At 36.1% G+C, this 21,350-nt stretch overlaps 1 protein-coding gene across 4 annotated transcripts in view; it reads left to right on the forward strand.

Annotated features, from left to right (window-relative positions):
• FAF1 (Fas associated factor 1) overlaps positions 1-21,350 on the forward strand; it is a 573,118-nt gene that overhangs the window by 260,394 nt on the left and 291,374 nt on the right. For all 4 annotated transcript variants that reach the window (XM_023727090.1, XM_023727089.1, XM_023727088.1 and 1 more), the window contains exon 7: positions 18,699-18,804. In XM_023727090.1, the coding sequence (XP_023582858.1) occupies positions 18,699-18,804 (106 nt within the window). The remainder of the gene's footprint in view (positions 1-18,698; positions 18,805-21,350) is intronic.

The following is a 21,350-nucleotide window of genomic DNA, read 5'->3' on the forward strand; positions in this document are numbered from 1 at the left end:
CTGCGTTATTTGATAGGGGACCTCTACATGAATCTCTCCTCGCTCTCCGTTCTCTGTCAGTTTTCTCACTCCATTTGGTGCTTGGCTGAGTTCTTTATCTCTTCATTTGCTGTTTTAGGGTTTCAGGATTGTTGTTTTCTCAGTTAGGCTTAGTTTTTCGCATCTTTGCTATGGAGGGACGGTATGGTGCTTCTGCCTAGAGCGCCATTTTGCCGGAAGTCCCAGATGGAAACCATTTTAAAATCTTTTTTAATAAATCAGATTCCACTAATTTTTTATAATTTTTATTTTATTTTTTGATGTTAATGTTGAGAATATACACATCAGAACATACACGAATTCAGGAATTTCTACATGTACAATTCAATGACGTTGATTGCATTCTTTGAGTTGTACTACCACTGTCCCCCTCCTTTCCTGAGTTGTTCCTCTCCCATTAACATAAACTCACTGCCCAACAAGGTTCCTATCTGATCTTTCAAGTTGCTGTTGTCACTTTGATCCCATATATGTAGATCTTAAAAGAGCACAACGCTCAAGGTAGACATTCTTTTCTAGTTAAATTAAGCTATTTTTTGGCTTTAAGAAGATTCAGGGTATATTTTTGGTTTAAGGATTATCTCAGGGCAATAGTTTCAGGGGTTCAGGCAGCCTCCATGGCTCCAGAAAATATGGATTCCATGACAATTCGATATTCTGTTCTGCATTTTCCCCCCTTTGATCAGGATTCTTCTATAGAATCTTTGATCAAAATGTTCAGTAATGGTAGCTGGGCACCATCCAGTTCTTCTGGTCTCATGGCAAAGGAGGCTGTTATTAATGGAAGGAATTAGCCACACGCTCCATTTCCTCCTCCTATTCCTGACTCTCCTGCTTCTGTTGCTCCAGATGAATAGAGATCAACTGTACTTCCTTGAATGTATGCTTGCAAGCTTTTAAGACCTCAGGCACTGTGCAGTGAACTCAGAGGTAGAACAGAAGCACTAAACACGTTATTAGGTGAATTAAATGGGATGCCTCATGAAACCATGACCCTAAACCTCCAAACCAAGGAACCAAATCCCATGAGGTGTTTAGATGTACATAAGCAGCCTCGGCAGCTACTTCTTTTTTATTGTTGTTATTGTTGTTAAAAGTTGTCACACAACTTTTGCCATTTGAACTTGTTACAGATGTACAACTTATTGACAGCAGTTACATTAATTGGCTGTGCAACCCTACCCTTAATCAGTGCGATTTTTCTATCACTGGAAACTGAAACTCAGCACTCCATAAGCAATAAACCCCTCCTTTCCTCCTCCTTCCTGCCCCTGGTAACCACTAATAAACTTTGGTCTCTATATATTTGCCTGTTCTTGTCTTTTATATGCATGAGGTCACACAATATGAAGCAGTACCCTTATGGCACAACTTGGTTTTATTATAAATTTTAGAAAAATTAGAAAGTGGAAAAAGGCTATTCATTATACATGTTTCATGTTATTATAGAAAAGATTCAGTGCATCAAAGATTTATTGATTACCTACTAGATAAAAACAAAAGATATAGTCTCTGTCCTCAAGGAGCTTTTAATCTATTCATTAAGTATATTAGGACTTGTCTTAATTCATCTCTTTACAGAAGCTTTCTTTAGATACCACTGTTGGTATTTTTTCTGCCGCTCAGGTTGCTTCGTTTAGTCTGCTTTATAAGCTTCTCTTTATTTCATCTGCTCTACATGTTGACGTTCTTCAGAGTTCTGTTCTCCACAGTCCCTCTTACTCTATACCTTCTGTCTAATGTCTACTCTAAACCTTTTAGCTACCAAATATGTGTAGATGACTCACAAATCTCTATTTACAGACCTACATTTCCCAGCTGCCTATGGAGCTTTTCACTTATGTGTGTCCCATATGTAACTAAAGGTCATTATGTCTAGAATTGAGCTTATCATCTTCTCCATAAATCTGTACTAATTTTGTCTCAAATGCACAACAGTGTAAAATACTGCAGTATGCTGCAAGTGGTATGATGATGATGATGATGATTAAAAAGGCGATTTGATTTGGCTTATAGTAAGCGATCACTTTGTTGAGATCATTTTTGGTAGAATACTGAGAATGAGATGTAGTGGATTTTTAAGGGATAAGTGAGAAGTGAAGAACTGAATTTACAGAGCATACACTGTTATTTTCAGAAAGCTCAGCTGGGAAGGGAAGGAGATGTTGGGTCAAGAGACTGGAAAATTATTGGAAGTATGAGGAGAAAGAGCAAATAGGGAAAATTTGAACAAGTGAAGCCAAAAAAAGGCTGGTGGCCAGAAGGTATATGGGAGGCAGGGGTGGAGTTCAGGGACTAAATGTGGTAATGAGGTTAGCTTGCGGGTTTAGAGAAACTAGGGAAGGTGGAAGAATAAAGATTGAGGCCAAATGGAGAATATATATAGATTCTGGATTTCAGAGCTGTTACAGTAATGATTGGTGACAAAGTTCAAACTATAGATACTGCTAAAAGCAACCAACATTCATGGGAACAGCTATCAAGAAATGTAATGACGTATTACATTGGACAAATATGGAAAAGACGTTTTTTAAAGTTTTAAAAACAAAGATGTCACTTTGATGGCTGAGTTGCATCTGACCCAAATCTTCGTCTTTTCAGTCGTTTCATATGCATGTGAAAGCTGAACAATTGAAAAGGAAAACAAGAAGAATTGATGCCTTCAAATTGTGGTGTTGGCGAAGATTATTGAGCATATAGTACAAACAAATGAGGCTTAGAATAATTACAACCAGAATGCTTCTTAGAAGCGATGATGGCAAGACTTTGGCTCGCTTAATTTGGGTACATCATCAGGAAAAGACCAATCACTAGAAAAGAACATCCTGTTTGACACAAGAGCCGCGGTAGTGGACTCAAACATGCTAACAATCATGAAGCTGGCACAGGACTGGGGAATGTTTTGTCCTGTTGTAATAATGTTGCTATGAGTCGAAGCCAACTCAAGAGCAGCTAGCAACAACAGCAGCAATAACAAAGATAGATAATAGTTATGTGAGTAAGGACATTAAGGAAATGTGAAGCTAAAGTGTTTAGTAAGTAACAATGGCACAACAACTGTCATTTATGAAGCCTGGCTTTTTGCCAAGCCCTTTATATATGTTATCTTACTAAATCCTGACAGTAAATCATAAGTAGATATCATCACCCACATTTTGCAGGTGGGGAAACTGAGAAGATATTTAGAAGTGAATATAAACGAGAATGCTGGATACTAAAACTTTAAATACAGTAAAAGTGGTACTTAGAAATTTGTTATCTTACATTCACTAATTAGAAGAAAGAAAACAATTGAACTATATGTTCAACTTAAGAAGCTAGAGAAAGAGCAACGGTAAATCTGAAGAAAATAGAAGATTAAAGAACAGAAACTAATGATAGTGGTGATCACTGATCAGTAAGAGTAATAATTGTTTCCTTGAAAAGTCAAGCCAAGTGTAACCACAAAAATATTAGGCACGAAAAAGGGGACTTTACAAATTCGGAATAGATTTTTAAATTAATAAAATAATTATCAAATAAATTAATACTAAATGAATAATAAATTAACAAAATAAATTTTATTTAAAAATAATAAAATATGCATATCCTTATGCCAATGAAAATAAACATTTAGATCAAATTGAGACTTTTATATAAAATATACTAAAGTGGGTACAGTAGGAAATAGAAAACCTGAGAAAATTATAGCCATTAAGGAAACTGAATTAGTAGTCAGAAATTCCACATGCTACTTTGTCGACCTTTCTTCCACACACAGCCCTCCCCCCCTGAGGATTTCCATGAAGAAATTTTACCATATCTTCATGGAACAGATTATCTCAATCTTACACAAACTATTCCTAGAGAGATTGCTACCTATCTTATTTTATGATGCTCATAGAATCTTGATACCAAAGTCAGAGAAAAATAAGAATAGAAAATATGGGTAAATCTCACAACCATGCATAATAAAAATGAATAGGTAAGCTTTTTTTTTTTTTTGGCCTTTCTGAGCTTAACATTCAATGACCTCTTCTCTTCCCTGTCTCTGAGCCACTACCTTCAAACAGTACCTCCTCCCAACTTCAAATTATTCTCACTAAGATGTAAATGAATTAATTAATGTCGTTGTTCGGGCACTCCTGTGGTAGTTGAGTAAGCCACTGGCATTAAAATATATGACTTTTTTTTTTTTTGTCCTTGGAAGACCAGTGGTGGAAAAGCAAATGACAGTAGCCTTGGATTAAGTGACAGTAGACTGATATGTTTTCCAACAAGAAGGAAATTGAGGAATTGAGTAGTAGTGAATGAAGATAGCTGAGTACTAGGCCTACCTCTGCCATGGAATCACTATGATTTGGGGTAGGTCACTCTTCTGCTGTGGCCCTCAGCTGCTACATGAAAATAAAGAGGCTCTTCTGGAGTCATAGGCATAATGCCAGTCTCCTTTCCTTTAGAGTTCTTATCAGTGGATTATACGCACAAAAGTCAGTAGCCAAACTAGAAAACAAAACTGCTTTACTGGCCAGACAAGCATCTAATAGGGGATGTGTCTTAGACCTGAGTCCTAAGTGTGGGTTTTTGTCTTTTTTACCTCTCACTCCAGATCTAAATCTTAGGCCCACATGTTCTGGTGGCTTATAGAGTTATAACTGGGTCTTGAGAGCCTGATGGACTATTGCAATAGGCCTGCCTCACCAACCCAGTCACAGTGGAAAAGGGAGCTTAGAAAGCTCATGGCCAGCCTTGTCCAGGGTGTACCTACCACAGGGGGTAGGAAGTGGAAGAGAATTACTGCACTAGGACACAGAAAGTGAAAGAGGGAGCAGCTGGTCGTGTCCTACCTTCTGTGAAACCAACCTAGTACAATGTGCCCTTATGAATGATTGTAATAGCATCTTCTCTTCCTCTAGGAGAAGCAAGTCTAGAATGGGGGAAAAATGCTAGAAGTGTTCTCACTAAAACTCTTTCTTTATGGGGAGAAGCAGCTTGGGCAGAAATTTTATCCTCCCTGTGAGCAAAGGCAGAAACTCGGAAAAGCAGAAGGAGTGTTCTCCTTATGATCTTTGAGGTCCCTTCCAGCTCTGAACGTTTTATATGCACTGCCCTAACCCCATTAAGCTTGGCATAGGCAGGGAAAGATTGAGATATTCCTTCTCTATGTCTACTCCTTGTAAGCATCCACTAGCAGTGGTGATAGGTATACACTGGTGCTTCTGGCCTTGGTCCTAGCTAAGAGGTGCTATGCTCTGGGTGAAATGTGTATTCATGCACAGACATAGTATCCCTTTTTCTTTTCCTCATTCCCACCTCTCTCACCCTGTACTGAAGCCATTCTAGCTACTCCTCTGCCCCCATTATCCCAACTAAGAAAGATAACTGAGAAGTGTCATGGAACTGTTGTGGGATTTAGTTAATAGAAGGACATTCTGAGAATGCTTTCAAATAGCTTTCATCCTACCTCTGTTTGCCCAGTACCTCACAATTTCTGCAAAAATGTTAATCCTTGTAATATTTTTCACTCTCTGTCTATATCCTATTTCAGTTTTTGATGTACTCCCTTAATGCAAAAGAAGTCACATTGATGAGAGCTCTTACATATAATTAGTGGAAGACTCTAGGATATCATCTTTGGAAGGAGCAAAAACACTTATCTAATTCAGTTCCATTTTATGACTGTGGGAACTGAGAGGTACAGAAAGGGGAAGCTGAGTTGTCTGTTCACGCCTTAGCTACATCACCCAGAATGACCGAGATGATAATTTCTACTTCCCAAGCCTTTGAGGGTGATTAAATGAGATAATGCGAGCATAGGGCTTGACACAATGCAGGTGCTCAGCAGTTTCTTTTTCTTAAGTCACAAAGCAAATTAATGAATGAGTCAGGACTTGACTCTTATGAGGTTCTGAATTTCAAACTGCTCATCACAGTGCCTTTGGGCATTCTAGAGGTGAGTTCTTAAACTGTAACTCCAGGGTTGCTCAAAAGATCAAAGTCAATATGGTCCTGAACATAAAGTCTCATTTCAATTTCGTTCATGTGTAAAGTAAACTAAGAGCAGTGCCTACTGGTCCATAGTAAATTCTCAATGAATGCTATAAATGGATAGATGGAATAACTGATGTAGCTCCTTCAGTAAGAGATGAGCAACTGCCAATGGAGGAATCCTTTGGCTAAATATTTTTATTTTCAAACTAGTAAAAAATAAAGTTTAAACTTTTAATATCCCCAAATAAGTTGCTAAAATGTCATTTGAGATGGTTATTCTCTGTGTGTCTTCTTCATGGTGGCTTTTTAGTGATCAGTATTTGTGAGGTTGTGGCAGTGTGGTAGAAAGAGAAACCTTTAAATGGTCTGTAGATGACAATTTTCTGAAAACTTTATATATGGAAGTAAGTGTTCTGAATGGAGCAATTCACTTTATTTTTCCAGAGTGATTTACAGAACATTTTTGGGGGGAGGAAGATTCACAATGAATATTTATTTGTAAAAGTGTTTCGAGTTACCCGGGTTATATTCAAACAATACATGGTTTGATATATCACTCTTAAGATGAGTTGTCATTTCTCAAGAATAAACAGATGTAATCAGTGTTTCAAGTTGTTGTGATTACTGTTCAACTTAAATTTAATTTTAGTTGCTATTAGATTTTGTAAAATGAAATTTGAAGGTATTGAGTCGATAAATATTTCTTAATAAAGGGCCACTTAAAAGTGGCTCATCTTAAGAAGAGAACATTTCCCTGAAGTTATACATTCATGATGAAAGGAGAAACTTGTCCCCAATTACAGCATTGATGGAAATCACAACACATCTAATTGGAGTGATGTACCAAACCCATTTATACGGTTTACTGCCTATTGATAGGCCAGTGACTACTGAGATTAGCTTGTTAGCATCACACTTTGAAAAAGAGCTGCAGGTATTCTTTATGGTTGATTTAATGGACAGTCAGGAATTTGGCCACTAATTCATGAAACAGTAAATATATCTTTATGTATAATTTTTTTGCTTCATATTTTGTCCAGATGGATGGAATTATGTTTTGACGGTTTTGCTATGAACTATTTGAGGGATTGCAATATGTTACTGTCTGCTAATTACCAAATTTTGATGAATCGGATATACTTTCGTTAATGTTTTGCTGAATCCAATATGTCACTATATTGATAAATGTTAATTATAGACATAAGGGCATCTGATCTTTGAAATCATCATGAAGAATGTTACTAAGAGTTATGTGAAACCAAATGTTTGTTTATCTAGACAGATTTAATTGCCAGCAAAGAAAGCAATTAAAAGTAGCTGCAGAGTAAGAGGCCAACCTTCGTTAAACGTGGTTTAAAGATTGTTACAGAACTTGTGGTGATGATAACATGGTGTCTTGGAGGATGTTAACAACTGTAGCAGAGTGTTAATTAAGAATGATGTAATCTTCAGCTTAGAATTATTAGTATCACATGTTAGTTTAGCTGGACAGAAGCAAAAACCTAGTTTCAGTTATGATGAGCTCAAGTCGCATTAATAGTAGAAAGATTAACATTTTATTTTTATGCTGCTCCTGAGACAATTTTAAAATCCTGAATGAAATACGGTCAAATGTAAACATCAAGACCCTAGCTCATTTACGTATTGGCCAGATTTTCAAACTGATTGCAGTTTGAACCTAATCTGTCATTGCTGGCTGCATTAGCTACAACAAACATTACATTTACATATTGATTTCTTATTTTGTTTTAATGTAAATAATCTATAGTAAATTTGGTCTTTTGTTGACAAGAGCTCATATGACTAAATTTAGAATGGAAATTTAAATTGCCGTGTGTCATGCCTTTTAATTTAGAATCTTGATGTATCTGAAAAGATAAAAGATAATTGTAGATTAACCAAATACTATGAAAAAGACAGAGAAGAGGAAATTTTGTAGGGCATTTTGGAAAGATGAGAATTGTAAAGTGTTAAATGAAAAATTCAGTAGCACATTCCAAGAGTATTTATATTTTTATAATTAAAAAATCATAGTAATTTAAAGTAAATTATTATCTGAAATAAATTACTGTTCAAGCTTCAATATCAAGTTGTATTTAAAAGATAAAATCTAGTGAAAATGAACCTTTTAAGCCTATTTTATATTGATATTTTTGCTTCAGATATTTAGTGCAAGAAAAGAAGTAGAGTACACACACAGCAGGAATAAAACAGGAGGCTTTTGGTCTCTGTATAGATGTTAATACTTTACCCAACATAACCACACACACAGCATTGATTTGAAAAACACAGTTTCACTGCGAACAACCTATGTTTGTCAATAGACATATAGTAAGTAGCAGTGGCAACAAATCCGTGTTTCATTTACGTTGACTAAAAGTATGTTGTATTTTTTAAGTTAAAAGTATAGGGCCAATATAATTGCAAAAAATGATAGCTGTCACATTATTTAAGAATAATTTTTTTATGGCTTAGTATTTTTTCATTGAGTTGTAATTTATATATAATAAATGAGCAGTTCTGGTGTCCCTCAGTTCTGTGAGTTTTGACAAAAACAATGTTTTCTACCATGAATTTTAGTGAGTGGAATTTCAATTTGGATGTGTATATACAGGTGTCTAACAGGCAACTGGCCATTTAGAAGTCTGTGCTGAACTGATGGCAGCTGTTTACTTGAGTGCTGTGAATACAGAGTCCTAAAAGCCCCAAAGCCCAAGTCTGAATTTGTTGTCTTTCCTAGTCTAGTTACTTAACTTTAGTGGATTTACACTTTATGACAATGAGTGCTTCTCCTGCTCCCTAGAACTGTTAATGCTTTAATAGGGCTGTAGGTTAGCCTGGACAAATCTTCTACCCACTGAATAAGAGGAAATTCTTTGTGTGTGTGGGTGTGCGTGTGCGCGTGTGTGCTTTAGGTGAAGGTTTACGAGGCAAATTAGTTTTCCATTCAATAGTTTATACATAAATTATTTTGTGACATTGGTTGCAATCCCTGCAATGTGTCGGCACTCTCCCCATTACCACCCTGAGTTCTCCATTTCCATTGTTCGGTTTTCCTGCCCCTTCCTGCCATCTCACCTTTGCTTTTGGGCATATGTTGCCCTTTTGGTTTCACATAGATGATTGTTCTAAGGAGCATTTTCCTCACAGGTGTTATTGTTTATTTTATAGGCCTGTCTCCGGGAATGCCTTCAGTTCCAAGTTAGAAGAGTGTCTAAGGGCCATAGTCTCAGGAGTTCCTCCAGTCTCTCCCAGACCAGTAAATTTGGTCTTTTTTATGAATTTGAATTTTGTTCTACATTTTTTTTTTCTCACTCTAACGAGGACCTTCCATTGTGATCCTGGTCAGAGCAGTCAGTAGAGGTAGCCAGGTACCATCTAGTTCTTCTGGCCTCAGGCTAGTAGAGACTGTGGTTCCTGTGGTCTGTTAGTCCTTTGGACTAATTGTTTCCTTGAGTCTTTAGTTTTCTTCACTCTCCTTTGCTCCGGACAGAAGGAGATCAATAGTTGTATTCTAGATGGCAGCTCGCAAGCTTGTAAGACTCCAGATGCTACTCACCAAAGTAGGATGTAGAATGTTGTCTTTTATGAACAATGTTTTGCCGGTTGACCTTGATATCCCCCAAGACTATGGTCCTTAGCCTTCAAACCCAGTAACTCAGCCCCATGAAATGTTTGGTTATGTCTAGGATGTTTCCATGACTGTGCACCCTGTGTCCTCTCTTATGTATATGAGTATGCATGCGACACATACAAATATGTATGTAGAAATATTCACAGCCAAACCTATATATGCATGTAGGTGTACTTCCATATGCCCTCCCACACCTGTTCAGCATACATGTTTACCTATATATCCACTCATAAATTGTTGTTTGTTATTACTGTTGTCACAGGATTATTTATGTTAATAGTATTTACCATCATTGCCTTTTATTCTTGTGTACCTCTCAGTGACTTCCCTTGCCTTGGTCATGTTGTGCTGACTTCCCCCATATTGTGTCCTACGTTTCCCTTCACCAAAGTTAACATGTGTCTACTCTCTGGTTAGTGATTTTCCCTCCCTCCCGCTCCCATCCCTGGTAACAGTCAAAAAATGTTTCTTTCTGCATGTAAATCATTTCTTGACTATTTATAATAGTGGTCTTATACAATATTTGTCCCTTTGTGATTGACTTATTTCACTCAGCATAGTGTCCTCCAGATTCATTCACACTGTGAGATGTTTTGCAGGTTCATCATTATTCTTTATCGTTATGTAGTATTCCATTGTGTGTAGGTACCACAGTTTGTTTATCCATTCATCTGTTGATGGGCATTTAGATTGTTTCCATCTTTTTCCTATTGTGAATAATGCTACAATAAACATGGGTGTGCATACGTCTGTTTTTGTCATGACTCTTATTTCTCTAGGATGTATACCTAGGAGAGGGATTGCTGGACCATATGGTATTTCCTATTTCTAGCTTTTTAAGGAAGTGCCATACCATTTTCCATAGTGGTTGTACAATTTTACACTCCCACCAGCAATGTGTAAGTGTTCCAACCTCCTCAGAAGCTTGCCAGCATTTGTCGTTTTCTGTTTTTTTCATCAGTGCCAAATTTGCTGGGGTGAGATGGTATCTCATCGTAGTTTTGATTTGCATCTCTCTAATGGCTAATGATCTCGAGCATCTCTTCATGTGCTTTTTAGCTGCCTGAATGTCTTCTTTGGTGAAATGTTTGTTCATGTCCTTTGCTCATTTTTTAATTGAGTTGTTTATCTTTTTGTTGTTGAGGTGTTGAAGTTTTCTATAAATTTTAGAGATTGGACCCTTGTCGGATATGTCATAGCCAAATTTTTTCCCCCAGTCTGTAGGTTCTCTTTTTACTCTTTTGCTGAAGTCTTTTGATAATCATAAGTGTTTGATTTTTAGGAGATCGCAGTTATCTAGTTTATCCTCTGCTGTTTGTACATTTTTAGTTACGTTTGGTATTCTACTTTTGCCACAATTAGGACCCTAGTGTTGTCCCTATTTTTTCCTCCATGATCTTTATGGTTCAGGTTTTACGTTTAGGTCTTTGATCCATTTTGAATTAGTTTTTGTATATGATGTGAGGTGTGGACCTTGTTCCATTTTTCTACAAATGGATGTCCAGTTTTGCCAGCACCATTTGTTAAGAGACTTTCTCTTCCCCAGTTAATGAACTTTTAGCCTTTGTCGAAGATGAGCTGTCCATAGGTGGATGGATTTACTACCGTGTAAGAGGGAATTCTTTATTCAAGGAATTGCTGGAGAGAAAATCCTTAAATTATTATTATTATTATTGATGCATAACATCCTGCCTACTACTTTTCTACCCCATGAAATGGACCCACTGCTATTTGGCAGGAGAGAAGCCATTCCTTTTCTTCATCAGGAATTAATGACATATATAGCTACATGAAGTCTCTGGGTGCTGCAAATGGTTAACATGCTTGGCTGCTAGCCAAAAGGTTGGAGGTTCAAGTCCACCCAGTGATGCCTTGGAAGAAAGACCTGCAGTCTACTTCCAAAAAAAAAAAGAGAAAGCAGCCATTGAAAACCCCATGGAGCTCAGCTCTATTCTGACACACATGGGATCAATGAGAATCAATTCGATGGCATCTGTTCTGGTCATAGAGCTACATGGTGATCAAATGATTGTTTCAGTACCATTGTGCAGCCTTATGTTAACCTTGAAAATACACTGCATCATCTAAATTAAAATAGGCCTTTGCTTTCTCCACTAAAGTGCTCTCTGAATGTGAAACAAATTCATTGAAGATAGCAGTAATGACTGTTATGCTTATTTTTGTAGTGTTGCTGATTTTATCTATACTTGATATATGGAGGCTAATAATTTATTACTTTATATGTTCACATGTATGAAAGTAGCCTCATATTCCTTGGTGCCATTGTGTTAAAATTAGGCTGTATTTTATTTTCCCCTTATTAAAAAAAAAAGAAAGAAACTGGGGAGGAGGGATATAAAATGTATTAAACTAAGCCAGTGAATTAAAATGAAATTGGCATTCATTAAAAAAGTATTTGACAGATGACTGCTCTGTTCCTGATAACTGTTTATAGTTAAATTGGAGTAGAATCTCCCAAGGCGTAGATGGACATAACTTCTAATGAAAGAGCATTGGAAGTGTAGGACTTGTGGAAAAAGAAGAAAGTAGAAAAAGGATGTTCTGTTGAAACTATTTCTAGAACTGTTTTGGTGGCTGAGGTATAAATACTTAGTTATAATACTGAGAACTTTGGGGAAGTGGATATCTATTTATCTCTATTATTCCCTCTCTTATATCCTCTTTTCTCTCCTTCCCATCTCCCCGCCATTTTCAAATTAAGAATCTGGCTAGGAGAATTATGAGATGATGTATATGAAAACGTCTGGCACTTTGCCTATGAGGTGCTTAATAATGTTAGATTTCCTTTTCCTTTTATTTTCTATCTTATTTTATATATTTATTATTATTATTTTCACAAGTAGCATGTAGCACAGAATCTGGGAACAATGTATATGATTATGATTACATTTTAAATCTTAATTTTAGTCTGTATCTGAGGGTAGAACAAGGACTGGTAAGTTTTAATCGCCTTTGTCTATTTATAGAAACAAAATCATCTCCTTGTTGGTAGATGCAAATATTCCAATTGTAAGAAAAATCATAATAGAGAATAAAAATTTAAAACCCAGTGAGGAAAGAATGTTGTATCAAAACCATTTCTTGTATTGAGCTAAAGCTCAAATTGCTTTAAAAAATGTCTACCTTTGCTTATATCTTTCCTTCTTAATGAAGAGAAGACTTGCCATTAAAAAGAAACAAAGCAAAAAACTCTTTCATATTGTTTCTCACCTAGCTACTTTGGTTGGCATTTATCCTTAAAGTTACTGTGAGGATCAAAAGTTGATGTAGCATGAGTTAGTATTTTGAAGGTAAAGGAGAGAGACTGCTCAAAGGTAGATTAACTGTGACTGTCCTGACCAAGCGTTAGGAGGCACTGTTAGGAAGAAAATTGCTCCTGGATGTAGCAACTTAGGATTCATCTCACTTATTATCAGCAGCAGCTAGAATCAATTTGCCTGGATAATATTTTAGCAATAAAGCCTTTGCAAATTTTGCAAATCAGCATGGTTAAATTCCCTACAGCCTTCCCTACCCTCCCCCCTAAAAAAATCACTCCCCCCCTAAAATCATGAAACAAAGGAACAAAATTTACTCAGCTCACATGCTTCTATGGAAAGCCTTCTTGTCTAATTTAGGTATTCTTTCTTTAGGTTTCCATGGCGCCTTAGTAAAATTGATTATTAGATTCTTAGCACATGATATATGTATGTTTGCTTGTCCACCGATCCTTCAATAAACCAGTGAAGGCAGAAATATGATATTACTAGCTTTCCATCCCTGGTACATGGAGGACAAATCATGAGTGTAATCACTAAAGTGAGTTAGACCTGGGTCACTGCTACTTATTATTTGCATGACATTAAGCAAGTAACTTAACATCAGTTCCCTCATCCATAAAATGAAAATGATAGTAATAACTTTGTAAAGTTGGCATGAAGCTCTTGATGCCTGATACGTAGTTGTTAGTTGCCGTTGAGTCAGCTCTCACTCGTAGAGACCTTATGTATAAGTTGCCCGGTCCTGCACCATCCTCACAATTATTGCTTTGTTTGAGTCCATTGTTGTAGCCACTGTGTCAGTCCATCTCATTGAGAGCCTCTTTCTTTTTTGTTGACCCTCTACTTGACCAAACATGATGTCCTTCTCCAGCGATTGGTTCCTCCTGATGGTGTGTCCAAAGTGAGATGAAGTCTCGACATCCTTGTTTCTAAGGAGCATTCTAATTTGTTTGTTGTTCTTCTGGCAGTTCATGGTATGTTCAGTATTCTTCACCAACACCACAATTTGAATGTCACTTCTTTAGTCTTCCTCTTTCATTGCCCAATTTTCGCTTGCTTTTGAGGCAATTGAAAATACCAGTAGCACTTGTTAAAGACTCTTGTTCTTGTTGTTGTTAGTTGCGTCAAGTTTCCACCTTAACGGTGACCCCGTGTGTGCAGAGTAGAACTGCTCCATAGGATTTTCAAGGCTGTGACCTTTCAGAAGCAGATCACGAGGCCTTTCTTCCGAGGTACCTCTGGGTAGGTTGGAACCGCCAACCTTTTGGCTACTGGTCAAGTGCTTAACTGAAAGACTAACCATTATTATTAATGGCTAAGTGAATGAATCAGGCTGGAGTCTGAGGTTGCAGATAATACCCTCAGCTTACTCCTCCAAAAAACCACCCTCACAAGGAGCATGAATGTGGTAGATCAATACCGACACAAGCTCTGTGTAAAAAAGAACACTGTGAGTCTGGATAACATTAGGCACAATATATAATTGTGTTCAGTACACCAAAAAATATTCTACCTCTATGAACTCCTGCAGGGGAGTGGAACTAAAATATGAAAAATAACTACCATAAAAGCACCATAGCTCCTTTTTTTGATGTTTCATTGTCATTGTAAGATTTTAAAGTATGAGTACCCTTCAAAAGTATTTTATTTTCAATAAGTTGTAATAGATCATCTTATAACTTATATGCATTAAAAATTCCCATTCGGTTTTAAAAAATTTAATATTCGTAGTTGTATGAAGTAGAAAGTATTATCCTTTTCCTGAAGAGGAAACTGATACTACAGAATAATTAAGTACCTAAAATAGGACCTCATATGTTGTGGACACTCAGTAAATACTGTTGAAACAATAAATAATTTACTTGTCAAGGTCAAACAACTAGTAAGTAGTGGAACAGGGATTCAAGTCTGTCTCTGACTCCTGAGTAGTAGATATTCTTCTTACCAACTTACCCTCACTCAGAGCTATCCAGGAATTATAGAACTAGACCAAACTGATGTTCTTCTAAAGTAGTCTGGCCATCAAGGCTGGTCCTGGCAAACCTTTCTGCAAAGTTATTGCATAAGTCTGCCAATCAAGATCAAGAAACATGTCTAAGGAATGGCATAAAGGCAAGCACTAAAAATATTAAACGTGTAGACTCATACATAAAGATAACGCAGGATTTATATAATAATGAAGACTCCTGCAACTCTGAGCTCCTTAGCCTAACATTTGAAGCCCTCTATAATGTAAGTCCTTTAGATTTTTTAAGTTTCCTCTTTCACAAACCCCTTTACATCCCTTTACACTTCTTCCTTATTGCTTTGTCTGTCTTTCCCCATATTCTCCAATCTCCATCTCTGCTCAAATTATTCTTTGTTTGAAATCACCCTCCATATCTACTTGTCAAATTACTATCCATCTTTCTTCAAGCCACTTCAGAGTAATCTCTCCCATTTCCGCAATTGACCATATCTGTTTGAACTTCTCTGACAGTCTGTCTTGAGGTCAGTGATTGTGTTTTTTGTTTTTTTTTTCTATTATTACAAATAATAAGAATGAAATATTTACAGAATTAATGAATGAATGAGTGAACTCCTAGCAGGCAATCTTATTCATCTTTGTAGCTCCCCAAACAGCCTAGCGTTTTGGGAGATGGGATGCTGAGTTATAAAGAATATAGAATCAAATCTAAGTTAGAACTGGGTTCTACTTCTTAGTTACTGCATGACCTTGGACACTTACTTAACCTTTCTAAACCGCAATTTTATTATGAATAAAATGACACCACACAAGAAGGCTCAAAAATGAGAATCAGTAGTTCTTTATACAGAGCTATTCCTTAAATGTTTATAGGATTGAATTGAATCACCTCGTAGTATGCCATACAGACCCTTTTACCATTTCCTGAACATGGTCATTTTTCTGGCCTTACTGCACTTGATGTCTCAGCAGCATTTGGCATAATTGACTGTGCCCTTGTAACAGAAACAGTTACTTCTTTTGGCTCCCTTATGCTAGACTTTCTTGATTTTTCTCTTATCTCATGGTTATCAATCTCCTTTACCCTGACTCCTCCTCTGCTTCAAATAATTGGAATGCCCCAGGGCTCCATCTTGGCCTCTTTGCTTTTCTCCAGGTACACTGTTTCCCTAGGTGATTTCTTTTAGCCACAAAGTCTAAATACTATCTACTTGCTTTAGATTCTCCTCCTCTGAGCTCTCTTGCCTTATCTTCAGCTCTTACATCCAACTGTAAATAATATCTCTTTTTGGATGTCTAATAGGTATCTCAATCTTAACAAATTCAAAACTTTACTCTCAGTTTCCCCCACCCAGCCTGCTTCTACCCGGTTTTCCTCATCTCGCTAAATGACAATTTCATTCTTTAATTTACTTAGGCTAGAAACCTTGGGGCTTTTTTTTTCTCTCACACTTCATCTGTGAATTGTCTGGATTCTACCTCTAAAATATATCCTGAACCTGACGACAACTCACCGTTTCCACTTCTGCCACCTTCATCTAAGCTTCCATCCCTTCTTACTTGGATTAGCCTCCTATCTACTTTCCTGCCTCCATTCTTGCCTGACTGTAGCCAGAGCAGCCAGAGTAACCTTTGGTTTGATCTTAGCATTTCCTTCTTCAAACCCTCTAATGACTTTACTTTGTAATTACTATAAAAATCCAAATTTCTTATTATGGTCTACAGGGACCCACATGATCAGACCCCTGCTGTCTCTTTCTCAGAGAGGCCTTGCCCAACTATTCCGTTGATAGTAATTCCCTTTACCTCACCACTTCATTACCTTTTTATCTTGTAATCCTTTTCTGTTTTGTTGACAGCACTTAGCACTCTGAAATTATTTATTCACTTACTTGATTATTGTTTGTCGCCCTTACTGAAATGTAAGTTTCAAGAAGATAGGGATCATGTTTTTCTTGTTCACCACTGTATCCCTAGCAAATGGAACAGTGTCATGCACATAGTAGGTGCTCAGGAAATATGTGTTAACTGAGTGAGTGAATGAACATGCTGTCTTCTTCTACCTGTTATTTTCAAAACAAAGCAAAAATTTCATCTCTTCCAAGTGCTAAACTCTGAACTCCTACTTATCCTTCATATCTCAGTTTATGTATTTCTTATCTTCTGAATCTTTACCCTAACCCTTTTTCCAGACTTACTGAGACAAAGTTAAGTACATCCTTCTCAGTTCTCCTTATACTTTTTTTTTTTTTTTTCAGTTTATCAGTTTTACCTATTACATTATACTATGGTTGTTTATATATCTATCTACCCCCATTAGACTCTGAAGTTTTTCATGGACAAGAACTGTGTAATGTTCCAGTTGGTTCCCTTAGCACTGAGCATTGAGTTAATGTTGATAAATAAATGAATCAAAAACAAAATCTAACTCCCATGGTAGTTTTCTATAAAGTAACATTGTTGCATGAGATACAAAGATGAGTAAGACTCTTGTGTTCAGAAAATTCGCAGTTTATTCATTATTCGATTAATAGTTATCTTCAGTGCGTCAGGCATTATGCTTAAGTGCTAAGGATACAAGGGCAAAGGTTCCTGCCTCAAGAAACTCTATTTTAGTGGAATATAATTTCCTTTGATTTTGATCAATAGCATTTCATCCTATAAATTAGTGTTTCCTAGGTATTTTAAGTTTATAATTAACCTTTGAACTCATGAGAGACAACAGGACAGCCTTTTGGGATAGTTTTGCTGCCTAATTTTAATCTTTATGTTGCATATATGTCTTCACATAGTTACAGCTTGGCAAAGGAGGAGTGAGAGCCTTGTATACATCCAAAATATTTTCCTAATGCCATATGCATGGCATAATTACATTCAAGATGGACAGTACACATTATTCAGTGGGGTAATGTTAGATTTTTGTTTTCCATACTGGTGAAAAAGTATTTTCTCAACATTGTCATAAATAAAATTAATCTGAATTTTGACTGAAACCATGCCTTTGTATTATGGTATTGGCGAAGAATATTGAATATACCATGGACTGCCAGAAGGAATATATCTGTCTTGAAAGAAGTACAACCAGAATGTTCCTTAGAAGCGAGGATGGTGAGTCTTCGTCTTGTGTACTTTGGACACATTATTAGGAAGGACCAGTCCTGGAGAAGAACATCATGCTTGGTAGAGTAGAGGGTCAGCAAAAAAGAGGAAGACCTTCAATAAGATGGACTGACACAGTGGCTGCTACAATGGGCTCAAACATAACGACTGTGAGGATGGCACAGGACTGGGCAGTGTTTTGTTCTGTTGTACATAGGGTCACTATGAGTTGGAACCGACTCAGTGGCACCTAACAACAACACTACATGCATAAGTATAAACAATAGTTTTATGTTTCTTCTCTTCCAGAACAGTTATTTTTATAAGAATTGAACCAGTCTTTGAGTATACATTTTAGTAGCGTATTTGAAATTTGATAAAACTAGATGCTTGACAAATTTGGTTCTGTTGGAGGAAATACATACGTAGACAATAGCATATGACTTTCCTTACAGAAAATTCTTATGTATGCAGAATGTTTAGAACTGAAGTCTAAAAACACCTTGGTAGAGAAGGAGTTAACAGGTTAGCTCCCCTTGGTTGTTCTCAGCGTGCTTTCTTGCCTTTAGGAGTTGAAAAGATGATAACATTGGGTCCGGACATGCCTGTGTGGAGGTTAGGGTACTCCTGGGGTTTTTGCAGCTAGCTGTAAAGCATGCTAGAACTTGTTCATCCCTGAGTTCCTTGTTTTTGCTTTCAACCCTTTCAGTGCCCTGCAGGAGTCATTAAATCAAAACTTCATGCTGATCATCACCCACCGAGAAGTCCAGCGGGAGTACAACCTGAACTTCTCAGGAAGCAGTACCATTCAAGAGGTGAGTTATGTCTCACAGCTAAGGAATAAAGGTAGCTCATTATAGCTAATGTTGACCCTGTTAAAGAGGGCTTAACTGTTCTGGTTGGAAACTCTCTTTATGTTTCATTACTGGGTTCTTAATTTTAATTAACTGGAGCATCAGTGATTACTGTAGATAAACTAAATGACGACCTAGAAAGATAGATGTTGTAAATGGGAGCTCTTGATAATTCTGAAAATACCAATTTAAACCCCTGTTAAAAAATAACTCAATATTATGTGATATATTTTATGGTTTTGTAGTAATTATTCACAATATTAATTTGCAAATTGTTGACAGGGTGCATTTTGGAGAATATATTTATTTGAAAAGTTTTTCTCAAATACATTATTTATAATATGTACCCTGCCTGTTGCTAAAAAGAATATGAGGTGGCATTTCTTAAGCAGTTCAATCCCAGGCTTGGACAGTATTCATTTTTAAAGTAAAAAGTTTCTGGAGACCCTCATTTAGCTCAGAGTATCTGAGAAGAGTTTACTTATAATGTTATTATTTTCTTCAACGTGGCCAACCAGGCCCACTATTTCAAAAAAGAACTTCCCCCAAGAGAGAAGAGGCATGTTCTTGGTATGCCTGTGGCCCCACCCAGCTAAAAGTCAGTCATTTCTTTCCATGGGAAAAAAATGCGTAAGGCTATGACAAGACTTGTGTTTAGAAACACTGAAATGGTGACTATGTCACATTACCTTGTAAGTTGTGAAGGCAACAATCATTTGTCTACTAATGCTTTTTAAAAGAGAATCATTCTTAATCTTGGATTATTTCATAGATTTGTTCTTAGACCATATAGCTTTAAATAATTACTTATGTCATGCTGAAAAAATAAGCCACTTTCACCCTAATAATTTTTTCAGAGATGTGTGAATTGTTTCGGTAACGACTGAGCTATTAATGGTTTATTTTTTTTCCTATGTGGTCAATGAATTTCAGCTTCTGACTTTGACATAAATAACTTTTATTGCTTTAAGTTTATTTTCTCTGTGTATCACTTGAGTAGTTTGTTGACTGGTAACTAAAGTCTTTAAATCTTTTTCTGAAGCCTAATTTGAATCGTAGATTTGAATTATTTGATTTTTTTCAAGATTTTAAATATGTATACATTTAAATATATAAATGTTTCATTTTTAACCCCCGTAGTGTGTATTCTTCTGTTCTCTAAATTTAAAATTTTATTTTTTAAAGCATTATTGTTTTTACATTAGAAATAATGTTTTAATATTATATCTCAGAGTACATCAACTTTATGATAGTAAAATCTAAGTTATATGTATATAATTAAACAAGGAAATTTAATTTCAAAGTAACTCCAATTTAATCAACAAAACAAATATAATAAGAGGTTAATTTCACACTGTTGTTGATTTACTTTTTTGAATTTATCAATAGAATAGTTTATGATGGATAAATATGGACTGCCTTCTTTTTTTCTGAATGAAATTTTTATAGCTAAAATATTCCTTTTTTTTTTTTTTTTTTTTAACATTGCTGGTTTCTATAGTTTGGGTGTGTTTCAACTTTCTTCCACAAGGGGGCAGAAAGGAGTATTAAGTTGATGGTCTAAAAATGCCATTCAGTGCTTTCAAATTAGCTTCTCTTATATTAACAAAAAGGAGCATAATGGCCAAGTTATTGTTTGATTTACAGATAATTGGCATATTGCAGGGAGGAGACTTAATTTCACCCTTTTAAATTAAACAGGGAGATTTAAAAAGACATAAAATATTCATTAATGTTCGGTGATTATAAAGCAGTGGCATATATTTATTTTGCCTTTATTACTGTTTCGATGGGAAAATACTACAAATATTTCCGAAATCGAGTTGGCCATACTGACAAGTTGATATGTTTAAGCAGCGTTAATGCAATCTGCTCACACCTGATATCCTATGCAGAATGATTCAAAATGACTACATCAATTATTAAAAGAAATATTTAAAATTCTGTAAATGTGCCATTGTGTGCCACAGTTGGCTGAAACTGTTCTCCATGGCCTGGTATTTAGATTATCAAATATCTATTCAAACTTCAAGGATTTGAAAACAGTAAATCTTTTTCATACCATTTTATAAATATTATTTGAAAAAAGTTCCAGAAATATTTTTGCAAAGACAGGTATTCTCTAAGTCTTGGCAGGAATTTGGTTATTTCTTTTTATTTACTTATTTATTTTTCTTTGCTATTCCTTTTTTCTTCTTTTTGTTTAGTTGATTTAAAATAATATTTTCTATTACTAGTTGCTAGAAAAAAATAAGTCTAGTTGTTTCTGATATCTTTGGTTTTTCTAGAGTAAGTAGGTACACATCACCTCTTTTATTCTGTACTACTTAGAATAAGGATGTGGATCACACTTACTAGGCCTAGGATCACACTTACCAGGCCTAGTCCTATAACTTGTCTCCTTCAACTTGTGGAATACCTGGAGGGTTTCAGGAGGAGGACAAGATGTTCTTATGCTACAGCCGTGCAATCCACCGTGACACTTAAGTACAGTCTGTTTTTTGTTG

Source organism: Trichechus manatus, unplaced genomic scaffold (genome assembly GCF_000243295.1).
Source record: "Trichechus manatus latirostris isolate Lorelei unplaced genomic scaffold, TriManLat1.0 scaffold00015, whole genome shotgun sequence".
Classification (NCBI taxonomy): domain Eukaryota; kingdom Metazoa; phylum Chordata; class Mammalia; order Sirenia; family Trichechidae; genus Trichechus; species Trichechus manatus.